We start from the raw sequence: 22,841 nt of genomic DNA, 5'->3' as shown, positions 1-22,841 counted from the left end.
AATTGGGGTAATTTGAATGACATGGGGCAGGAAAAAAATTAGGTGAACATATAGCTTTCTTCACTAAGAAGAGCCTCAATATTAATAATCATTAGCAAGATTCCTTACTATTATCAAAAGTAGCTCGTGCATTAAAAAGCTGGTCTCTTTCTTAAAACAACAGTCAGTGATAATATACAGTTTATTAGTGTACTAGAATTAGATGTAAGTTGTTGCTTTCCTTAAAAGTTTGTGGAGATTAACAAAGAATTACTCTAACAAGAGAATATTAATTAACTCATACAGATTATTAAGACTTGATGGGCTAAACTGACAAGATATTCATCTAAAAGGAGGGTGCCAAATTATTCATACAAAGATGATTAAACAGTTCCTCTCTTTTGTTTGGCACAAATTTTTCATGTGAGTAGCTTAACATTGTCCTACAAGTAGCCATCACAGCTATATTCTTGCATGACCTTATAGCTTTCTCTTATGGGCTTATGTCCTCCTATTAGATCTAGTAATTTCTTACTAAATTCCTGTTGTCATTTGCTAAACTTCTCCTTTTCTTTGCTTAAAACACTCGCTACTAAATGACAAAATTGAGAGCATTTGTGGATGATGGTGTCAATGGATGAGAAGGGAAAGAATTGACAGTTGACTGAATTAAAGGCCTCACAATACGACACAAAAGGTTGAAATCCAATTATATCGTTGATATTTGATATGCCACATGAATATTGGATGTGTGCGTCAATGGAGTACCACAATTGGAAACAGGTAAGAATTATGAGATAAGACTAGCCCTTAGTCATCACCATAGTTGCTTTTTATGAAACCTGCCTTATGAAAACCTTTCATCATGAGCCACTGATGTCTAGTCTGATTCCAAGGTTACATATTGCTAAATTAATTTGGTTTTAATCATATGGTGAAGATGGCAGTTTTCTCCTAATTAATGGGATCAAGGAATGACTCTTTCTAACCCTGATAAATGCTTTATGGTGCCCATTCTGAAAGAGTCAAGGAATGACTCTTTCTGGTGGTATGGAAATGATGCGATGCGATGCAAGCAAGAGTAGATAGGTTTTTGGGGGTAATTTTCAAAATGTTCCTAACAGTTAATTGCTTTTTCAAAATGCCCTCTGAGGTTTCCATTTTGTTTTGTGGATGTTCTCTCTCTATTAATAAATGAATTATTTAGGTGGTAATGTAGAAGGGTGAAATAAGGATTTTACCCTTGGAAGGTATTTTTACAGCTAAATGTAAACCTCGGGACTAGTTTTAACATCGATGGTACCTTAGGGGGGTATTTTTTTTTTTAAAAAAAGATATCAACCGTTGGGTCCATTTTAAAAATTACCCTTATTTTTACAGTTACATATGCACTAAAGTTTCCTTTCATTTTTCTTGTCACGAGTTCCTCTGCTTTTGCTCATTGAACAACAAAAGATCAATTCAAGGTGAAGTTTCCAAAACTGAAAACAAAGTTTCTCAAAGGAAAAGCTAAATCAAGACCGTGCTAATAAATTTATTTAGAAATTGAAGAATTATTTTCATGGTTAAACATGAAGATGCTTGGGAACAATTAATGCAGCTGATGGTTTTTCCTTGGTTGCTTAACAAGTTTATTGACAGTATATGCGATTTTATTGGTTGCTCTGGGTTACTTGTGTTGATCTTCTGGAGAGGTACTTTCTTCCTTAGAGGCCTGCAGGAAGGGTACTTATTGGATTCCCTCCCTAGATCTCATTGGGAAGTACTGAACAATAGCTGCTTGCCCTGAAGGTGAGGAAACGTAGTCGGTTAAATCCTTCCCCTTGCACTCTTGGGGAAGTGTTATTGTCCATGAAGAAGCATTTCCCCTCCCCAGATCTTGTAGGTCTGCGTAGGGCGGCAAGAGAAGGTGAATTGCTTGAGAACAAGCAGTGTACTCTAGATCTTGTAGGTTTGCATCTCGTCCCTCGGATGTACCGAGCCTATCAATTCGCTTTTCGTGTCATCCTTCTCGCTAGCTACGTCTTCCGCTCAACTTTCTGTGCTCCAAAGTTCCAGCACAATTAGACACAAGACATCAAAACACAACAGGATCTAATTAACTTGACTTGGGTGACCATATCAAAACCAACCCGACGTACTTACAGATCTCTCCCCCTGAAAGTAAACTACTGCTTTAGAATGATTACAAGATGAAGCTGGTAACAAACAGCTTGTAGCATTTGAGAGACTTAGTTTGTCGTCTTAGGAATTTGTAGTCTGTCTATCGCAGTTGAAACAAGTAGCATGCTTGAACTGCTTTATTGGTATCCATTTAATTAAATTGGATTGGAAACGATCTCTTAGATATAGATGCAGTTAGTAAATTGTTGGCGCTTAATTCAATATCTTTAAAAGGTTTGTAGAAGCTAACAAAAGAACAATTAATTTCTTTCTTAATGATTTGCATATCATTTGATGAAGCACCTACTTTGACTGCAGTTGTGTGAAATCAATTCTTTGATGATCTTCTAACGCCCCTAACATGTAGGTACTTGCAGCAATCAGATCGGGTGGCGGAGAACAAGCAGTGTTTGAAATTCTGCATCGGGCACGTGAGCTATACCGCAATCGATTGCAAACGGATGCTGCAGCAGACGAGTTGGCCTCATTGTTCGCAGAATGTGCTATTGCAGAAGCACAAGGACCAGTGAGGTCGTCCAACAATCCCCCATTGGCGCCTCTTCATGTTGGCCCTTCGATTCCGCTAGATTCTGAAGGGAGATCTTTCCTCGCTATGTCCGGGAGGCAGCAGGTTATGCTGGATGCATTCGCAGACGGGAGCAGTTTTGTGTGTCTCAAGTGTGGCGGTCTGGTTAGCACTAATCGCAAAGACGAACATTTTGCGTACTGGTGTAGCTAGATTCGCTCGGTGTCGTTGCACACGTGTACTTATATTGAGAAGTATGATATTGATCATTATCGCGGAGAAGAGTGTGATCCTCATCTAAATGCAGTTCTTTAGTACAAGAGAGGTTCTCAGATGGATTGGATCGAAACATGTGATTGTCTGCGTGAATCTTTCTCATGGATTGGATCTGAAAGATGTATTCGAATTCATGACTATGTAATATTGCGTTTATGTATAAGGAATCAAATAATTATTGTTGAGAGGTATAAATCAATAATCAAATCTATCATCATTTTTGCTAGTTAATAAATTTCATTGTAAATTTTCATATTTAGCAAATATATTTACTAGTTTATAAAATTTGTAGGCAAGTCATAATTTATTTTCTCATGTACAACCCACTTCGTTTATTTTTATTAATAATTAGATATATTTTTTAATAATCCGATATTTCCGCATTTGAGGCTTTGAGCTAAGCTGCGTAAGGATGGGTTTTTTTTTTTTTTTTGACATTAAATCTGAACTACAATTTGAAAATTTCGAATTCTGTTCTTTAAATAACCGAACTGGATTAATTGAAATCGAACCAATTAAATTTTTAAAAAAATTTGATTAAATTTTTTTAATAAAAATTAAATAAATCAAACTAATAAAATAAAATTAATTTGATAAAAAATCGAATTACCTGAATTTTTTTTACAAGTCTCCTAACACTGAGTTGAGTGTAACAAAATTGATTCAGCGAGTCAGGAATGCCGCCTCGCTTAACCAAGAAAATCAGAATATGAAGCTTGGAGATGCCCCTCATGTGAAGTGGCAGAGCATGACCATAATTAATTAAATTTTTTATTTTGTAGATAAAACAATAACCTTGTTATGTATTGCATTTGTTCAAAACCCAAAAAAAAAAAACAAGATTCAAGCGTTAAATTTTCAGCAGTTCACGAGAGTTTGAACAATTAATTAGGGAAAAGAACTGCATACTAATGTGTTGATAGAATTTTTTTTCTTAAATCTAACACAATTAACCAAAATTTGATGGACTAAATAAAAATTAAAAAAATGTACGTAATGCCAATCAAGCTTCCAGTCACTAGTCAATAGGAGAACTCAGAAAAAGGTGAGATGTGCTGCGAAGTGAAATATTGAACCTCCATCGTTCAAACTCATAATGGTAGTAGTTGTCCTCTTGGCCGATAGAAAACAAGAACAATGTTGCCTGAAAGAACAGATCAATAGATACAATTAGCCACGCTGAGGGAATAAATGTTCAAACGCGTAGGCTTTCATGAAGAAAATTAACATGTTGGTACATTGACAAACTGAAATTGGCATGGTGTGCAATAAGTTACAAAGGCCATATTTCAAGAGTCGTTGCACCCATAGCAGCCGAAACAAGGTTTGAGTGACTAGGTACCCGTCGAAATCCATATATGATCTTAGTCCTACGGCAAAGCCATCTTACGGGCAAGATGCTAACACCAAAAAGCATGATAATGAAACAAGAAAGCAACATTACATGGTTCGCTGGCTTTTCAAAATGGTTAGGTGTTGTGTTTGATTATTTCACGGACAAAATACAATATTATTAGGCTACATAAAACAAAAGGACATCAGTTAGAACAAGCTTATAAATGGCAGATAGAGTTGTGTTGGATATTGAAAAAGTGAAAAACAAGTTCAACATAGCGCGTTACCTCTAGTGATATATAGTTTAACATTTGAGACTCACAAAAAAAAGTCAGTCGGCAAATTTATCCACATCTGAGCCAATTACTAGTCTCCACTTTTAAGTGCCCACGATCCTTTGCTAGAATCACACAAATCACGCATTACCTGTAAATAATGGAACATCAGAAGTTGGAGTGTCGAGAAAATTTGGTAAGATAGTATGCAAGATGACATATGATATAAATTCTACAAAACCCACATCAGAAGGAAAACAGAGACGGTGACTAACTTCACTATTTTATGATCATTCATTCTAGATTCAGTTAGGTTGTTAGTTTAAGTTAAGCATCCAAGCCAGTTTGTCAGTCTTTAGGGCACCTTCATCTAGATGAATAGAAAAACAAAAATAGACAAAATAGCAGCATATCCTGAAACCTAACCAACTAATTCTACATGAAAAACAAAAAAGCCTTTATGTCGACAAAAATTTTGCAGTGAGCATTGATTTCAAGCTATCATTCTGTTTTGTTTGCGATTGCATCCTCTGGTTAAGTTGAGGCCACCAATTTCTTCTTGCTGCTTTGAGAAGGTGTTACTAAGTTTAGCTTATTTTGTAGAACTCCAAACTAGATGACATTAAAGCTTTAGGTTCTTGAAGTCATACTATAACAAGTTAAAAACAAGAATGAATCATCAGTATCAATTATTTGAGGATCATTTGAGGATCTGCTACATGGATCTTAGTTCACCAGTTAACTTATATATAAAGTTTATGTTGGTAGTAATATCTAAATGGTCAAAATTTAATAGTTTCTTCAGTTTCCCTATAACCTACACTCTAATTTATTCATCTTGTTTAACTACTGAAGTTATTAGTCCTTTTGGAAAATGTTCATACCATTTGAACATATGTTCTCTTATTTTTCCATCTATTTAAGGTAACTTAAAACTGTCAACAAAGTAACATCCATGAATAATCATGTAACAGATCAATCGATGAAAAATCAGACCTAAAGATAAGAAAAAAAATCAAGGTTGATCACCAATTTAGAACCATGGTCGTAGGGAAGTGATACTACCACATAATAACCTTTTAAATATTATTTCTATGATTGGATAATAATGGCATTCAAATTATGTTTATCTTAAGAAAATTAATATCATATATTACGGATTTTAATTGAAGGGGAGCCTTGGCGCAATGGTAGAGTTATTGCTATGTGACCAAGAGGTCACAGGTTCGAATCCTAAAAACAGCCTCTTGCAAAAAGCAGGATAAGACTGCGTACAATGGATCTTTCCCCGAGACCATGTATGGCGAGAGCTTCTTGCACCCCTTTTTATTACGTATTTTAATTAAATCTCAAAATATATTTTCTCAGTGTACAAATACATTGGTGGATTCAATGATTTATAATAGTGTCTCGGATAGAGGCAAATTGAAATAAAATATTCATGTGGCCAAGACTCTTCATTCTGACGATCAATTCGTTAGCATATAAGCTCACATTTTAACTGAAATATCTCATCCACTCTTGTTGACTTTAGGTGTAAATATTATCTGTCCTGTTACATATAGTTGAAGATCAAAAACAAGAAAATAAGCTGACAAGGCATTGAAGGGTCCTTGAAGCAGCTTGAGTACTTGACAATGCCCACATATTAGGCTGACATTCAAAAGAGCGAACTGTACGTCTGTACCTATTGAAAAATTGAACCAACTAATTCTTGGATGGGTTAATGTTCCTCATTAGCAAGCGTCTAACAAATACAGAATAGATAGCTGGGGGAATTACCAACAAGGGTCCTTGATTTACATTCAAAGAGAGAATTCCCATGCCTCAGTATCAAGGACCTGAACTATAAAAAATAAATAAATAAATTCAGCAGGGCATACTAATGTTTTTCCCAAAACATAGTTGTGTGGAAACCTGTTCAACAATGATTTTCCAAAAGGTAGGGCTAAACTTAGTGTGTGTGTGCGTGCATGTTGTTGCCTTTAGACTGATTAATAGTAAAAGAATTTCAGCTATACCTTTTCTCAAAAAAAAAATGTTGAAACTATTGCACTTACCTGATTATAGTCAGAATCATTAATATCCTTCTGGAGACGAGCTTTAGCAGCCATGCGAACCTCCTGCTTATTGAGCTTTGCCTTAGGTTCTTTGCCCCTGAAAAGATCAATGACAACATCTCTGCCACAAGTGTGTCTAATATTAGCATGATTCAGAAAATTTAAACAAAGATAACATAACAAAGCTCGCAAAAGGGTATAACCTCAATCTATCAAGATCCGAACTCCCTGTAGATTTCAGAACATATGTGCCATGTACATCCACAGCGATTTGAGACACAATGGACTGGAGCTCAGATATAGGAGCAGATGCACCGTTGGCAGCAGCATTAATAATCGCTCTAATTTTAGGGTCTTCTCTTGGACGAGAAGAGTTGCTGATTGCCAAGCCCCTCAATTCATTGACTACTGAGTTTATACTGTAGGCGAAACAAATTCAAATCAATTACTGCATCAAACAACTACAATATACATGTAATGTAAAGCAGTCAGATGCACATCCATGCTGGACTGGGTGCTGAAAAAGATCTTGCAACTGACAAGCTACTGAAACTAGAATACCTGCAAGGAAACATCCTAAGTAAATAAGTCTTATATGCATTACCTACGAATTTTTTTATCCTTGAAAAATTTCTGGAGAATCTTTAGAAGATGCTCCTGTGTTTCACTTGACAGTGATGACACTGCTGTGTTCACTGCCTTATCTTTGCTTTCATGTACATCATCGGCTATTTTAACTCTTTTACCACTTGGAACAGGGACATGCATCTTTTCTCCTACAGACTTTTTTATGTTATTCCAGCATGCCAACCAAGCCTTTTCCTGATCATCCACAATTTTTGGATTGTTTCTAATAAATACCATGTCAGTAGACTTTATGAATTTCCAGTGCTTGAGGATGCGCCTTTCAACAGCCAATGGAATGAGTATAGATTTCAGGCCAGTGCACTTTGACGTTAACATCCTCAATCTGTCTGTTTGAATTATGGGATTCATACTGAATAAATAAAGAAGATAATCTCTATAAAGAGCAGCTTCGCCTTCATGTAACAATGAGCTCTTTGTAACCCACAATCCCTGTACCAAATCTGCATAATGTGGCAGCACTTTCAGAACATCTTCTTTCGAACTATCCGGAGCAAGATCCAAGAGTGCATTAAAATTATTCACCTGGCAAACCTGCACGCAGAGGTGAAGTATGATAAACCATCAGAAGGTAATATCAGATAATCAATAAAACCAATGAACTATGGTGCTCTTCTCTATTTTGTCCTAACTACTGTATCATGAAATGAAATAGATCTCTGTAAGTGTAATTGACTCTTCATAAATGCAGTGGCAAAAACCTCATGCACTAGGATGCTGGTCTTATGAACAAGTGAATCCCATTAAGACAAATAATGAAATATATACCAGCCAATGAGAGTAGCAAGGTCAGTTAAGTAGAGACAGGAGTCTGATGATCAAGTAATACACCATGGTGATAGGTATTCAGTGACAATTGATACAACAGGTAGGTATTAGGTCTTAGTTATTTGGTGTGTTTATATATGGTGGTTTCTTTTCAGATACCTATACAAATAATTTATTGAACTTAAAGAGGAGGTTTAACAGTAAGAATAAAGCATGATGATTTCTCCCCTTTTCTTCAACTTTCCTCTCTCCTCACTTCTCTCTTGTCCCAAGTCTCTTAACTCCTGATATAGTAAAGGGTCTTCACCCGTCTCCTCTATTTTCTTCCTTTTCTTCTCACATTCTCATTTCCATTGCTCTGCTTCCTCTTCCGCACCTATCACATTCCTCTTTCTTCTATTTCACTTCTCCTATGAGCATGACTTCTCTGCTCCAAGATTCTCCCAGCCTGCCTCTTCTTCTCAGTCTTCTCTATCTCACTATTCAGCTTCTTTCCTCTTCACCAGCCATCTCAATCCTTGCTTTCTCCAATTGTAGTTCACTTCCTATCACACATTACCCTCTTCTTCCTCAGCCACTACCAGCTTGCCTCAATAACTGTAGACCGCTATACTGTCGCTCATTCCAGCTGCCATTTCACCAACATTCCCATCCCCAATTCAACAAGCCAAAGTTGAGTTTCACTAATGATTTAGATATATTCTAGTTTTCTCTCTTGCCACTTTGTCAATCAGGTATTCCTTCCTGCAGCAACTAAATGACAGTTAACGTAAGTAGGAATCACAGAGACTGATAGTACATAAACACCGGATCAGATAATTGGGCAAAATATAGGATAATTGCAGCACCAGTAAAGTGGTCCAAAAATGAATTTTAAATTCAATTCCGTCAAACGAAAAGGAAAAAATATTCAAAAGTAAATTTCTGTCAATACCAACAAACATGAAACGGAAATAATGTCTAAATATAAAGTCAAATGACACATCAAGGTGGGTAAGATTAAATTTTTGGCAATTTTCAAATAATTACTATTTTCGTGGGACTCAGGCAGATTCTGTGATTCCATGTTTATGGGAAAATGATTTAAAATAGAATCATGAAATGATAATGAACATTTCTCATTCAACAATTCCCAAATTATGTTTCAGGAAATCAACTAAATTACATAAAATTTGAATTTAAACCTTCATACAAACTAAAAGATTAGTATGCCAGTGAGTTTTCTTAAAGACAACAACAACAACAACCAAGCCTTTTCCCATTAGGTGGGGTCGGCTGTATGAATCCTTTTACGCCATTGAACTCTATCTCCTATTATATCATCATCTATATTTAAATAAATTTTATCTTGTTTTATTGTTGCTAACCAAGTCTTTTTTGGTCTTCCTCTTCCTCGTTTGATATGCATATTTATCATAGTTTCACATCGCCTAACTGGAGCATTTATTGGTCGTCTAAGTACATGTCCGTACCATCTTAAACGTGTCTCTCGGAGTTTTCCCTCAATAGATGCAACTCCGACTTTCTCTCTAATGCTCTCATTTCTTATTTTGTCCATCTTCGTATGCCCACACATCCACCTTAACATCCTCATCTCTGCAACTCTCATCTTCTGCTCGTGTGCTCGAGTCATAGCCCAACATTCAGCTCCATATAACATAGCAGGTCTAACTGCGGTTTTATAGAACTTACCTTTAAGTTTAAGAGGTACTTTACGGTCACATAAAACACTCGACGCTCCCCTCCATTTCACCCATCCTGCTTGTATTCTATGTAAGACATCTCTCTCAATCCCTCCATCATTTTGTAAAAATAATCCTAAATATTTAAATCGCTCGGTTCCAGACAACTCGTCCTCTCCTATCTTAACAATTGTTTCATTACTTCTACTATTGCTAAACTTAAATTCCATATATTCTGTCTTCAATCTACTAAGTTTAAAACCTTTCCCTTCTAGTATTTCCCTCCAAGATTCTAGCTTAGCATTTACTCCTTCACGTGTCTCATCTACCAAAATAATATCATCTGCAAACAATATGCACCACGGTACTGTGTCTTGAATGTGCGCAGTGAGTTCGTCCATAATTAGTGTAAAAAGATAGGGACTTAGAGCTGATCCTTGATGTAACCCTATCTTTATTGGAAATGCTTCAGTTACTCGGCCTGAAATCTTTACTCTGGTCGTTACATCCTCATACATATCCTTAATTAGTTCAATATATGTTATGTTAACACCTCTCTTTTCTAAAATTCACCATATAATTTCTCTTGGGACTCTATCATACGGTTTTTCTAAGTCAATGAATACCATGTGTAGATCTTATTTTTGCTCCCAATATTTTTCAATTAATTGTCTAAGGAGATGTATAGCTTCTATTGTCGACCTTCCAGGCATGAACCCAAATTGATTTTCTGTCACTGTGGTTTCCTTCCTTAATCTTTTTTCTATTACTTTTTCCCAAAGTTTCATAATATGACTTATTAGTTTAATACCCCTATAGTTTGCACAATTTTGTATGTCTCCCTTGTTCTTATATAAGGGAACTAGAGTACTTATCCTCCATTGATCAGGCATTCTTTTCGTTTTCAATATCATGTTAAATAATTTTGTAAGCCATTTAATACCTTGTTTCCCTAAGAACTTCTATACCTCTATCGGAATATCATCTGGTCCAACGACTTTTCCATTGTGCATCTCATTTAAAGTTTGTTTTACTTCTGAAGTTTGAATTCTACGATAAAAATTTAAATTTCTATGCTCATTTGACCTAATTAAATTATCTAAGTTAAGTTGGTCACCTAAACCTTCATTAAAAAGTTGATGAAAATACCTCTTCCACCGCTCTTTTATTTCTCCATCGCTTACTAATACCCTATTACATTCATCTTTAATACATTTTATTTGACTAAGATCTCTTGTTTTTCTTTCTCTCACTTTAGCTATTCTATAAATGTCTCTTTCCCCTTCTTTTGTATCCAATTTTTGATATAACCGTTCAAAAGTTTCATTTTTTGCTTCACTCACCACTTTCTTAGCTTCTTTCTTGGCTATTGTATATTTTTTTAAGTTTTCCTCATTCTTACAAATATATAATTCCTTATAAGCTATTCGTTTTTCCTTCACTTTCTCTTGTACTTTCTCATTCCACCACCAAGATTCTTTACTTAGCGGTGCATGCCCCTTTGACTCACCGAGGACACTCTTAGCTACTATTTTCAACTTTGATACCATCTTATCCCATGTTGTATTAGAGTCATCGTATATTTCACCTAATGCTTGTACTTCTATCTTCTCCTTAAATATATGTTGCTTCCCATCTTTTAACTTCCACCACTTAATTCTAGGAATTGTATATATTTTCTTTCTATTGATACTATGTTTAAGGCGTATATCCAACACTACTACCCTATGTTGGGTAGTTAAGCTTTCTCCAGGGATGACTTTGCAATCTTTACAAATCTTTCTATCCTTCTTCCTAACCATAAGAAAGTCAATTTGCGATTTATTATTCCCACTTTTGAATGTGACTAAGTGTTCTTCTCTTTTCTTAAAAAACGTATTAGCTAATATAAGGTCATATGCTATCGCAAAATCTAATATAGTTTTCCCTTCCTCATTCCTCGTTCCAAACCCATAACTCCCATGTACTCTCTCATATTCCTCATTTTTCACTCCGACATGCCCATTTAGATCACCTCCTATTAAAATCCTTTCATTTGGTGAAATATTTTGTAATATTTCATCTAAGTCCTCCCAAAACCTTGATTTGGTAGCTTCATCTAATCCTACTTGTGGTGCATATACGCTAATTATGTTCATAGTTTCTTTCGCCACTATTATCTTAAGGGCTATAATTCTATCCCTTTTTTTAACTACTCCTACAACTTCATCCTTTAACGAACTATCTACAACAATACTCACTCCATTTCTTGCTTTACTTTTTCCAGTGTACCATAACTTAAAACCCGAGTTCTCTATCATCTTTGCCTTCTCGCCTGTCCATTTTGTCTCTTGTACACACAAAATTAGTATCTACTACCTCCATTGATTTACCAATGAGAGTTCCTATGTTCCATGTTCTAAATCTTAGATTATTAGTTTTCCTATCATATTTGTTCTTATCCAACCTATAGTGTGAGAACTCTTGCCTATTTAACACTACACTCAAGTTCTCATAGAGATGTAGCGAATAATATCACAGTAACGATTCTTCAACTTCTATACAAATAAAATCCTAAAAGTATAAGAGTGTTTGCTTTCTTCTTAGGAATGCAGATCAGATAAAAAATTAAGCACAAAAAGAGATTAAACCTCAGAAAACCATTTCTTCAACCGCTTTTCCAAGGGGAGTGAGAGCAAGTGCCTACAGACACATGAAAAGGCAGATTTATTGCAGTTGCAAAATAAAAAATAAGAATCATGTTTCCAACAAGGATTCAGTTCAACTGACTATGGCCGACAAGAAATTAAAAAAAAAAATACAAGGCAAGATAAAATAAGGTTTTGGTGATTTTCATGCAATGCAGAGAATAAATCAGAATCTAGCTCATATTATTGATATGGAATATAACAAAAAGGAATTCCTAAGTCAGTAGGAGCTCATCTTTTTTTAAAACAAAAAAGGGAAAAAAATACAGCAAAAACCAGCTCATAGTAGAAGAAAACTCCTAGAATATCATTGATGGTGTAGGAGAGTTACTAGCACTTCATTGTACAAATAAAATTTCATTGTCTTGGAGTAAGTTGCTTGCTTAAGATGCAAATATGAAGTTAATGAGCATCACAGAGATTTACCTATAGGTTTGGTTTTAACAAATGCAGCAGTTAGATAAGATGCTCATAATAGATTTGTGTTTTGGAAAAGAGAACAAGAAGAGAACCTAAGCTAAGAATATTTTCTCGGAAATCAAAGGAACATGACAAATCTTCGTTTGATCTATGATAGTGAGAGTTCCATGTGCATAGGTTTTGAAATTACTATTGCAGTCAAATCATCAAAAACTCAAGAGTGAATTTCATTTAATAACTATGAAATCAAATCAATTATGCCCTTGCAGTCCTTTAAGAAAACCATATGTTTAATAGAATGATTCGAACTGATATACACACGCAAAATGAAATATGGTTCAAGAAAAAGTAAGACACGCAGGGTACAATGAAGAAAGACCTGCAGGACACAAGCAGAAGATCATAAGATGACACTGCAGCTGGAAGCCCTTACCTTAGAGAAAAAGCTTGTGTTCTCTTATCGTCTGTTGATGTTCCAGGGTACAATGAGTTGATATAATCAGATCTAAGGCATCAATTCAATATGATAAAATCAGGAATCTAAATCACATATATGAAAAGGTGCAACCTTTGAGAACTAATAGCAGGGAAATAACATCAAAAAGTTATGTTTAGTAGTTCTCTAGTTTGAGGTCTCACGGTTTAATCATAAATGGAATTTGATGATGATCTTCTGCAATCATTTTCTGATGGTATCTATCTGTAAAGTGGCTATCAATTGGATGATATTCTAGAGATATCCATGGCTGCATATAGAACAATGAAGGAGATTTAACATTGTAAAAAAAATATTCTAGCAATTCAACAGAAAATTTCACAATATGAACCACCATCTAATACAGGTCAGGAGGTAAAGCTATTAGAGCATCTATTTCTTAAAAAAAATTCAATGAAAAACCCAATGAAGATTTAATAGGAAGCATTGTTTAACTCGAAGAACTACTAGGCTGTTTAGAGGCCATAGTCTAGCAGGGAAACAATGCAGCTTGAGTGTGTCCGAAAAACAGATACTTGCGCCTAGAGAGAAAAAGAGATGATCTTTTAGAAAAAAAGTATATGTAATGATCCTATTGAATCTTATGGAATTGCTCCGTAATGTTGTGTGAAAAAGTAATCATAAACATTACAAAATAACACATTGCTTTTGACTGGTTAACTTTATATTTTTCTTCAAATTGTTTATCCTAGTTAGATCTCCTTTCCAATCCTTTCTTTGCATAGCACATAGCATGCTTCTCTAATAAAGGAGAATAATTGAGAACTTGAGATTGACCAAAGAAGAAAATTTAGTTACTTGAATGATGAATCTATGTGAGTTGTTCCTTCATACAAAAGACTGAGAACTTTGTTCGCAGTTATCGTTGATATATCATAGCTAAGTTAGAAATTAAAATAAATTTGATTGAGCAAACAAAAAATTAAAGAGAGAAGAATCAAAAGTAGAAAGGTAATCAAATCAATAATGAGGTACATGGAGCTTCAAACCTCATCTATTTCTCCACCATCATTCGAACCTGCCTGGCCCAACTTTTCCTGTTCAGGAAAAAGAAATTTGAAGTTTTCAGTAATACAGTATTTAAATGGTAAAACGTTGATGAAGGCTGAAGCATCAAAGACACATTCTAGACTGAATATAATTATGATGTAAGATAATACTAGAAAACTGTAGAAGCAGCCCTGACAAAGAGAAAATCACTCCACCTAAATTAGATTGGCTTCTATTAGGATAATTTACTTATTTTATTAGAGTATGCATATGTTAGAGATATTAGTATTAATAGGTTTATTGGTGTAACAGGTTTAATTTTGCATTAGGTTTAGAGTAGTCTAAGGTTCTATATATAGAACCATGTAATGGTTAAACCCATCATTATATGTAATATAATATTCAGCTTTTCCTAATTTCTTCATGGTATGAGAGCCACCCATTTAGTGTTTGAATTTTCCAAAAAGATTCTCTTCAGGGGAGAAGTTATCCCTCATCTATTGATCATCTCACCTCTATCATCATTGTCATGCTTGTGTCAAACACTTCATCACTGCCATCGCCACAGCTGAAAATAGGAATTTGTGGCTCTAATGAAAAACCTCACTCTACTACAGTGTGGCCTTATGCACATAAGATTGTCACTTTTGTGAAGTTTCATGAATCCACGCAACTAGAATCAATTGTTCATTGTCGATGTCTCTGCCAACTTCATCTAGATGTATGATGCCTCATGAAACTGATGTAGAAGATTCACATTTGGCTGCACTAGATGTATGGCATCTACAGGGGCCCAACTGGCTACCTACACATATATTCAGTCACCAAGCTAACTCCACTGTACTGTATGCAATGCATCACACCTCATCTTCTGCTAGATCCAAGATTCACCTCAATCATCCCAATGTTAAGCGTGAGGGAGAAACCACATCGATTGTTGTCAAATCACATATTTGTGCAATCCCTCCTGCTACCATCCTGAGGTTCATGATGCACCAATGGATCTACTGACATCTTAAACAGCTACCCATGTAAGTCCTGACTCTAATATTGCTCGCAACACTTCCTCTCCATAGTGAGAACTATCTTGCAGTGAACTAGCCATCTCTACACTGCAACAACAAAAAAATGATAACTTTGTCCTCCTTCCAACAAGACAAGGCAACCTTTATGCATCGTCCTTGATGATAGTGTAGCTCTCTAAAAGCTTAAGCTTGATAAGGATCAAAAGGCTTTCCTTGATTGTAAGGCATGTGACTGCATTGTTGACAACACCAGTGAAAGGTTTCTATGTAGGAGATTGTCGTAGCTAGCACTCCATCTCTCCAGAAAATTGATTAATTTTGGTATACATTTCTTACCTTGAGTATATGAATTCCATGCGCAATTCAGTAAAGCAATAGACGGTTGTGTACAGCTCGATAAACCATCAAATCAAGAAGAGGAAACCCTACCACCAAATCACCATGGCATAATATGGAAAACCATGCAGAGGGAAGCCTACCACTGAAGATATTGCAGGATAGTGTCAGAAACATAGAGAGAACCATATCAATTAAACGGCTATGGCATAAGGTTGAAACCAAGCAGAGAAATCTACCACTGAAATCACTACAACATAACACTTGAATCAAGCAATGGAAACCAGTCAAAGCTGCTGCGACATAATGTCAAACCCAAATGCAGAGAATCCTAACATTGAACCTGCTATGATTTAAGGCCAGAACCAAACATAGGAGCAGGCCTCTATTCAAAACCCTACCACCAAAATCATTACAAGGATAGCAGATCAATGATCATGCTCACCTGGACACAAATAGAACTACTACCAGTCCCTGCTTCCGATCCTAATACATAGTGAACTCTATCAACTAGCTCTAGACCAAGGTCAAACATGAATTGCATGCTTCATTAACAATATAAGTTTTGTTTTGCTTCCATACGAATATCAATATTTTTCATGTCCTTATAGTAGTATCTAATCTATAGTCTGCTTATGAGAATTTATCCAGTTCACTGGACATAGATAGGATATATTAAAAGATATATATAAATATATTAAAAGCTAGACAATGATACTATATATGCTCCAGCTTGAGGGGAGTGCTAGAGATATTAGTATAAATAAGGTTATTACAATTTTATATTTAAGGTTACACCTTAAGTCCTAATATATTAAAGGTTATCCCATCTTTATTGAGTATATAATATTTAATTTTCCCTAGTTTTTACAATATTCATCAAAACAAATTGACACAAGTAAAAAATGTTTCCCAATAACACAGATTAGGCAACAAATGATGTACAAAATTTTAAAAACAAAAGAATATGCAATAACTGATCAAGATGCAATATCAAAACAGTAAATTATGTAGTGTCATAAGCTCAGAGATATAAATAAAAGAGTTTAAAAACATATGAAGAACATACTGTTCAATCCCTGAGAATTGCAAGAACGTGAAAACGAGAAAAGAAATAAGATTATCAATTAGACCACATTGCTATCATTAGCACCACTATGAAAAGCATATGCTGACAACATTAAGATACTCCTATGATGAATATCTAAAATAGAACGATAGATATCCATCCTGCTAAACAAATGTAGGACAAAACAGGGAAAATGTGAAAACATCAACTAGTAGCCTTTATGCTCTATAATGACTGGATACAATTCCACAATGACTCGCGGAATAGCTACTCATGCACAACTTGCAATACAGCCTCACAAGGATTTTCTTCAATTCGTGAAGAGCTATGTGAGGATCTCACTATAAGAACTAGTGTTCTCTTCAACTCACAAACAATTTCAAAAGGGTTAAAGCTTCAAACAGCTTCCGTGAAGCCATCAAAAAACTCCTCTATGGACATAGTTGCACCCTCTTCTTTTTCTCCTTCATCTCCTTCTTCCACCTCTAACTTGCAACCGGAACTAGGCGTCAAGAGTCCAGCACAATACCAAATTTGCCTTGTTTCAGACAACCACCGAAGCTCCAGTTCAGCTCGTAACGAGATTTTAAACCTTTCTACCCATCAATCAATGTTAATTGCACAACTTAGGTGGTGGCACATGATGTGAATCAGATTCAATTAAAGCCCATTGTAATCAAATAAAAACCATTTTGATTGATGCTAACCTAGTATAGACAAGTCCTCTAGCAAACAAAAAAGGATTCAGAAGAGAACGGAAAGAGAGGAGATGGATGCAAGTACAAGTGTATAGCTGTACAGGAATTTTCTGGGAAGGGCAGAGGATACATGTAGTCATGTGCCACTGTTTTTTTTTTTTATACATAGGCTTGTGGTTGTTGCATTTATCAAAATATAAGAGGGGAAAAATATTTCAGAACAATAAACACCGAATATGAAAAGAATTAATTAGATAGCAAGTCAATGACGAGAAAGACTACTAGCAATACTATTCATGACAAACTTTAGATTAGAGATTTCTCACTAAGATTGGGTGTTTTCGTGAAACAAGAAAGACTGTGCTATAGCATATTTAAGGTCCCTAACTACTTTTATTGGAGGCACATTCACAAAGCCTTTGCTTCTTTGTAAAACATTGTGCAGCATTGTAGGATGGTGAAAGACAAAAGAAGCCTTCAGGTGAAAATGCCACAAAATATCTTTAACAAGGGACTTGGTAATATCAAAGACCTTTTTCAATTTAAAGTGTTATTTTTGTGAGCAAGGGAGTTAGAAACGAAATTCACCTGCTTGATCGGTAAACCTACAGCATTGATGTCAGATTTTGCACTTGATTCCGCACTCTGCACATTTTGTTTCGTCTTAGGATTTAAGTATGCTATTGATGGGCGGAGTTGGACAACTGCATGTACAGGATTTAAGTGCAACTGCAAGCAATGAAATTAAGAAAATTAAGTTTCTCTTGACAAATGTAAGCCATTGATATAAACAAGCCAAACAGCATACAACATATACATCATAAATAAGAAACTAATTTGAGAGTGGTAAGCAACAATATCCATCCACTAGGACAATGAAACCTGTGACTAAAGTTTTGTTTCCTTGAAAGAATGGAAAAGAAAACAAGGAAAGAGAAAAATGAGCATTTCCTTTGAAGAAAGTTGGGTATGGAAAGAAGCTAGAAGAAAATTCTTGTCCACTCAAAATTGATCCTGCTAACTTGAGTGAACATTATCAATTCAGACACATGTCTCCCCACACTCTTGGACTTTGCCCTCCACTATGAGCCTTCCTATTGCATCTACAATCTCTGCCTCTGGAAGAAGATTCACACACACACATACAAACACACCTAGAGGAATAATATACTACTCTTCCTTTCATTTCCTATCACCTCTTTTCTTTCTCTTGTATCCTGTACCCCTTCAAGGAAACAAAGCCTAAGTCATTTCTTACAATTTTTACCAGGGAAATAAATTGAAGCTATAACTCTAAAAGAGAGATTGCTTGCTTTTGCTCTTCATTAAAGTTCTTGTTTGAAGAAGTTATATTTTTAGCACTAAATAATGACCAGGCTATGAGCTTATCAGTGAAAGCAGGTATTTCTATGTAAAAAAGACTGTTCCAAGATTAATACCCATGTAAAGTAGTAAAATATGTCAGAATCTATTTAATGTCGATTAGACAACGAGATTCTATCAAGTTAATTGATTGGGTGACAAATGAGTAAAATTTTGCCTTTTATGGAAGCACATCTAACATCATTCTTCTTACAGTAAAATGTGAGGAAAAGATGACCCAACCGTCAGGAAACAAAAGAAAATAGCAAGAGGTGATAGACATTGTAATAGAGAGAGATGAGGCTAATCATACAAGCCCAAACAAAGTTTGCAAAATCAAGTTAAATTCCCAATCATAATCTCTATATATTCTTTAAGCAATATCCAGTACTAGCCCAATCAAACCCATCTGCTAATGATATGTAATTTGTAAGGGCATCTGATATAATTTCCAACGGCATCTATAATACTCATACCATAAAGCACATCCATGTTGACTAAAACAGAACTTACAAGAAATTTAAAATTTGTAACGATGAATAGAAAATCTGGTAATTTGCAGAAATTAATTTAGATTTTCTGAAAGAAAAAAAATGTGAACTATGTTGAAATAGAAGCAAAAAAAGGTACCTGGTTTCCATTCAACATCCCAACAGCATAACTAGCTACTAAAGGTGTTTTTGATGAAGACAATGTCTGGAAAAAGTGGAATCAAGTGTCAGGGTGATGAAAACTTTGCGATACAAGAAACCTACATATCACTCACTAAAGTAATTGCAAAAGTAGCTATCTGGCAATCATTTCAAGTGCCACTAAGTTTCATACCAATGGACTCAGCGGTGAAACAAAAAAAAGTGGGACAAAAAGTTGTGTAGACGAATAAAATATAAGCATATGTGAAAAAAAACAAAGAGCACCTAAGTATACTAGGAGAATAAATTGATTGATTAGTGATAAATAAAGGCAATCCATAACCCGGTCCACCCAATGAGGGTTGTAAATGCACAAATCGTTCCCTAACCAGTTCAATACTAAACTTAATAAGAGTTCATGTATATTTTAAATATTAGAAATGAAAAATAATGAAACTTGAACATATTTTAAAGCAAGATAAGATAGACAAGCAAGCTTCAACACTTGTGAATTTAACTCGTTAATGTTCATGAAGATTGAAGAATGCTAGTGAATAGTTTATGAATTGGTTTGTTTAAAAGTTTGTCCAGGGTTCATTTATGATCTTGGTTATTTAGCCTTTTGTCCGAATATATAAAGCATATAATAAATATGCATATCCAATTATACGTTTAGATATATGGGGATGGCAATGGATGGGGTGCACATGATTTTTACCATACTAATTAAACAAGTACTAAATGTCTTTGTTGATTATCATCAAATAACAAATATATGGGCAACATATCATGCAACTACTAATAATACCATCGAATTATCACGAACAACCAAAGGACTTATTTGGGAAGGAGTTGTGGGGGGAAATTATCCACCTAAGGCAGTGGAATATGTATTTATATATTGACAGGTACCTAACCTGTTGAAATATCTTAAAATACTTGCAATTATCCAACTTAATTAGTATTGGAACCTGACCAGCTTAAGTAGGGCACCCAATTAGTAAGGTACCTGATACCTATTGTCATTCTTAACTATTTTTGTTCAGGTAGGATGCTTTACAATATTCTCAATAAATTCTGACATCAAACTTTGGCTAAGGACAATGGGGAATCTTATCTCTACTTTACCCTCACCATCTTTAAGGAAGTTATAACATGTCAACACTCAATACTATGATGATTTCAATCAAGCAGTGGATCAAGATATGTCAAACATGCCGGATGGAAATAAGTATTTAAATCTTCGAACAAAGATAGCATTATCAACTAAATACCTTCATCTCCATGCAACAATATGTTACATGGAAAGGCTAAGAGAAAACATCAATCAAAGGGGCATTTAATGAATCTAAAGCATAATGGCCATCAAACTAGAAGCCACAAGTCTAAAATTTGTCATGAATTTACGCTCTCAGCAGCATAAATGACTCCTGCGAGTATCCATCAATAAGAAAGAGTGGAAATACAAGGTCACATAGTTCGTACCTGCTTCTCTAACCTTTGGAGTTCAGAGGTGTCTTGATCATAGTTCTCACTATCAATATCCAGACTCAAGTCTATCTCAATATTTGATTTTTTTGGCTTCACACGGACCTGAAAAGGACAAAAAATAGCTAAAGAAAGGTTGTAATAATACTACAACAACAAGAATCAAGCCTTATCCCACTAGGTGGGGTTGGCTAAGGTTGTAATAATGCAAAAGCAAATGAACAATAAAACAAAACAAAAAAAAGGAAAACACACTTGATACTGAATCTATTGAACATACCTTGTCACATCTTTCATTCAGTTCATATGGTCTCCAAGAAGGTCTAAGTACATATTGCAAAATATATAGCTGAAAAAACAAGAAGTTTGTAAATGGAGTCGTACATTAAATATGATTGAAAGTACTATTTATTTAAGACACGCAAAATCCATATGAAACTATGTTCAGTTGATAATGCTACCAAGATTGTTTTTTCCCCTTGTCACTGACACTACCTAGTCGAGGATATCTTATAACACACATGCTTATTTGTCTTAATTGAAGTCTCAAAATAAATTTTTTGTTTCTATTTATGTTGGGTAAAGTATTCAAATAGGCAAAGTATTCAAAAATCATATTTCCAATGATAATTTTGAGGAAAATTCCAACTCCACAAAACTTGGAATTCCAAACTCCATCCAAAAGTGTAGATTTGTATGCCCATCCTTTTTCATTACTAGTTAAGGAGGCAAGTTTAATTTCCTATTCACAAGTCAGAAAAAGAAGAAACATAATGCCATTCCTAGCCTCCAAATACTAAAATTGAAGTCTAATTTCCTGAAATATCATTTTTGTCAAGGAATTATGATCCATCTCTAGGTTCCAGCGTCCAGACAATGTACATAGCACCCAGCAAGAATGACAGCGACCACAACTATGCTCCAGTACTTGGTTGCCAAAGTAACAACGATGAACTTCCAAATTTAACATTATAGAGAAGAAAAGACTTACATAGGTATCCTCATCGAGAGGAGTTGGAGAACAGAAGACGTCGATCTCGCGAACCACTGTATCATCCTCTTCCACTTCCTCCTCGAAACCTCCATCAACATCCATCGCACCGCTCTCTGCGTCCTCTGCGTCCGGGCGGGACGACGAGGGGTCAACTCCAGGCTCCTCCTTGACGGGGTCTGGACAAGAAGCGGGATGAGAGGAAGGTTTGGTGTCGGGATCGGGCTTAATCCGGATCGGAGGCTCGTTCTTGACCTTGCCCTTCATCTTGGGTTGGAAGCGGGCGGATCGCGGGGCGGGCCTGGCGGCGCCGTGGGAGAAGTTGAGATCGAGGGCCATGTCGAGGTCCATCGCCTCTCCGCATGCGGGATCGATGCCGTCCTCGCCGCCGCCGCCGTCCATCTCTCTCTCCTGTATCCTCCTCCTTCCCGCAGTTGCTTGCGTTGCGTGCGCTCCAAACGGTTATCGAAGGCGCTTAAACCCTGACAGGGTCGAAGAAAATGGTAAAAGAGGTGGGACAGCCTGTCCGTCGGAAACTGTCATATATATTTGAGATTAAATAACTATAAATATCTATACAACTTAGTCTTTCCTTTTTAATCCAATTTAATTAAAATTACTATACATATAATATTATTATGTTATTTTTTTATAAACTTAATCAAAATTATTTTCATTGAGAGGGTGTTTGGCTGAGTTTATAAGCTCTCTAAAATAACTTATAAGATATTTTGGAACTTATAAACACTTCAAATTTATTTGGTAAAATTTTTTATTTTTTTTCTAAAATATCCTTATATAATTTCATAAATCATCATCTTATCCTTCATAAATTTTTATAAACATAATATCTTTCTATCTCCGCCAACTTCTCTTCCGGGCACTGTGTCATCTTCTCCCCAACGTCTCTTTCTAATTTTCTCTCCCCGGTGCAGAAA

At 35.5% G+C, this 22,841-nt stretch overlaps 2 protein-coding genes across 4 annotated transcripts; one reads left to right on the top strand and one right to left on the bottom strand.

Annotated features, from left to right (window-relative positions):
• Positions 1-738: 738 nt before the first annotated feature.
• LOC122031198 lies at positions 739-2,881 on the top strand. The gene is made up of 2 exons (XM_042590344.1): positions 739-762; positions 2,510-2,881. Exons 1-2 carry the CDS (start codon positions 739-741, stop codon positions 2,879-2,881), a joined length of 396 nt encoding a protein of 131 aa, XP_042446278.1.
• Positions 2,882-3,786: 905 nt separating this feature from the next.
• On the bottom strand, positions 3,787-22,401 carry LOC122032225 (DNA-directed RNA polymerase III subunit RPC5-like). Of its 3 annotated transcripts, XR_006125996.1 has the most exons (15): positions 21,904-22,401; positions 21,193-21,261; positions 20,910-21,017; positions 19,423-19,488; positions 18,019-18,159; positions 14,302-14,349; positions 13,456-13,562; positions 13,250-13,321; positions 12,340-12,391; positions 7,219-7,793; positions 6,818-7,033; positions 6,615-6,735; positions 4,567-4,705; positions 4,389-4,462; positions 3,787-4,088 (listed from the first exon to the last, which is right to left on the bottom strand). XR_006125996.1 is itself a non-coding variant. In XM_042591495.1 (14 exons), the coding sequence occupies exons 1-13, from the start codon at positions 22,303-22,305 to the stop codon at positions 4,646-4,648; spliced, it is 2,037 nt and encodes a 678-aa protein (XP_042447429.1). In that variant the 5' UTR covers positions 22,306-22,401; the 3' UTR covers positions 3,787-4,088; positions 4,602-4,645. The 3 variants fall into 3 exon arrangements, 1 of the variants encoding a protein (XP_042447429.1); XR_006125995.1 differs by lacking the exon at positions 4,389-4,462; XM_042591495.1 differs by lacking the exon at positions 4,389-4,462 and having other exon boundaries at positions 4,602-4,705.
• Between the last annotated feature and the right edge of the window lie 440 nt (positions 22,402-22,841).

This window comes from Zingiber officinale, chromosome 11A (assembly GCF_018446385.1).
Source record: "Zingiber officinale cultivar Zhangliang chromosome 11A, Zo_v1.1, whole genome shotgun sequence".
Lineage (NCBI taxonomy): Eukaryota > Viridiplantae > Streptophyta > Magnoliopsida > Zingiberales > Zingiberaceae > Zingiber > Zingiber officinale.
Note: the sequence above shows the minus strand (reverse complement) of the source record. Positions and strands in the feature narration are given on the sequence as shown.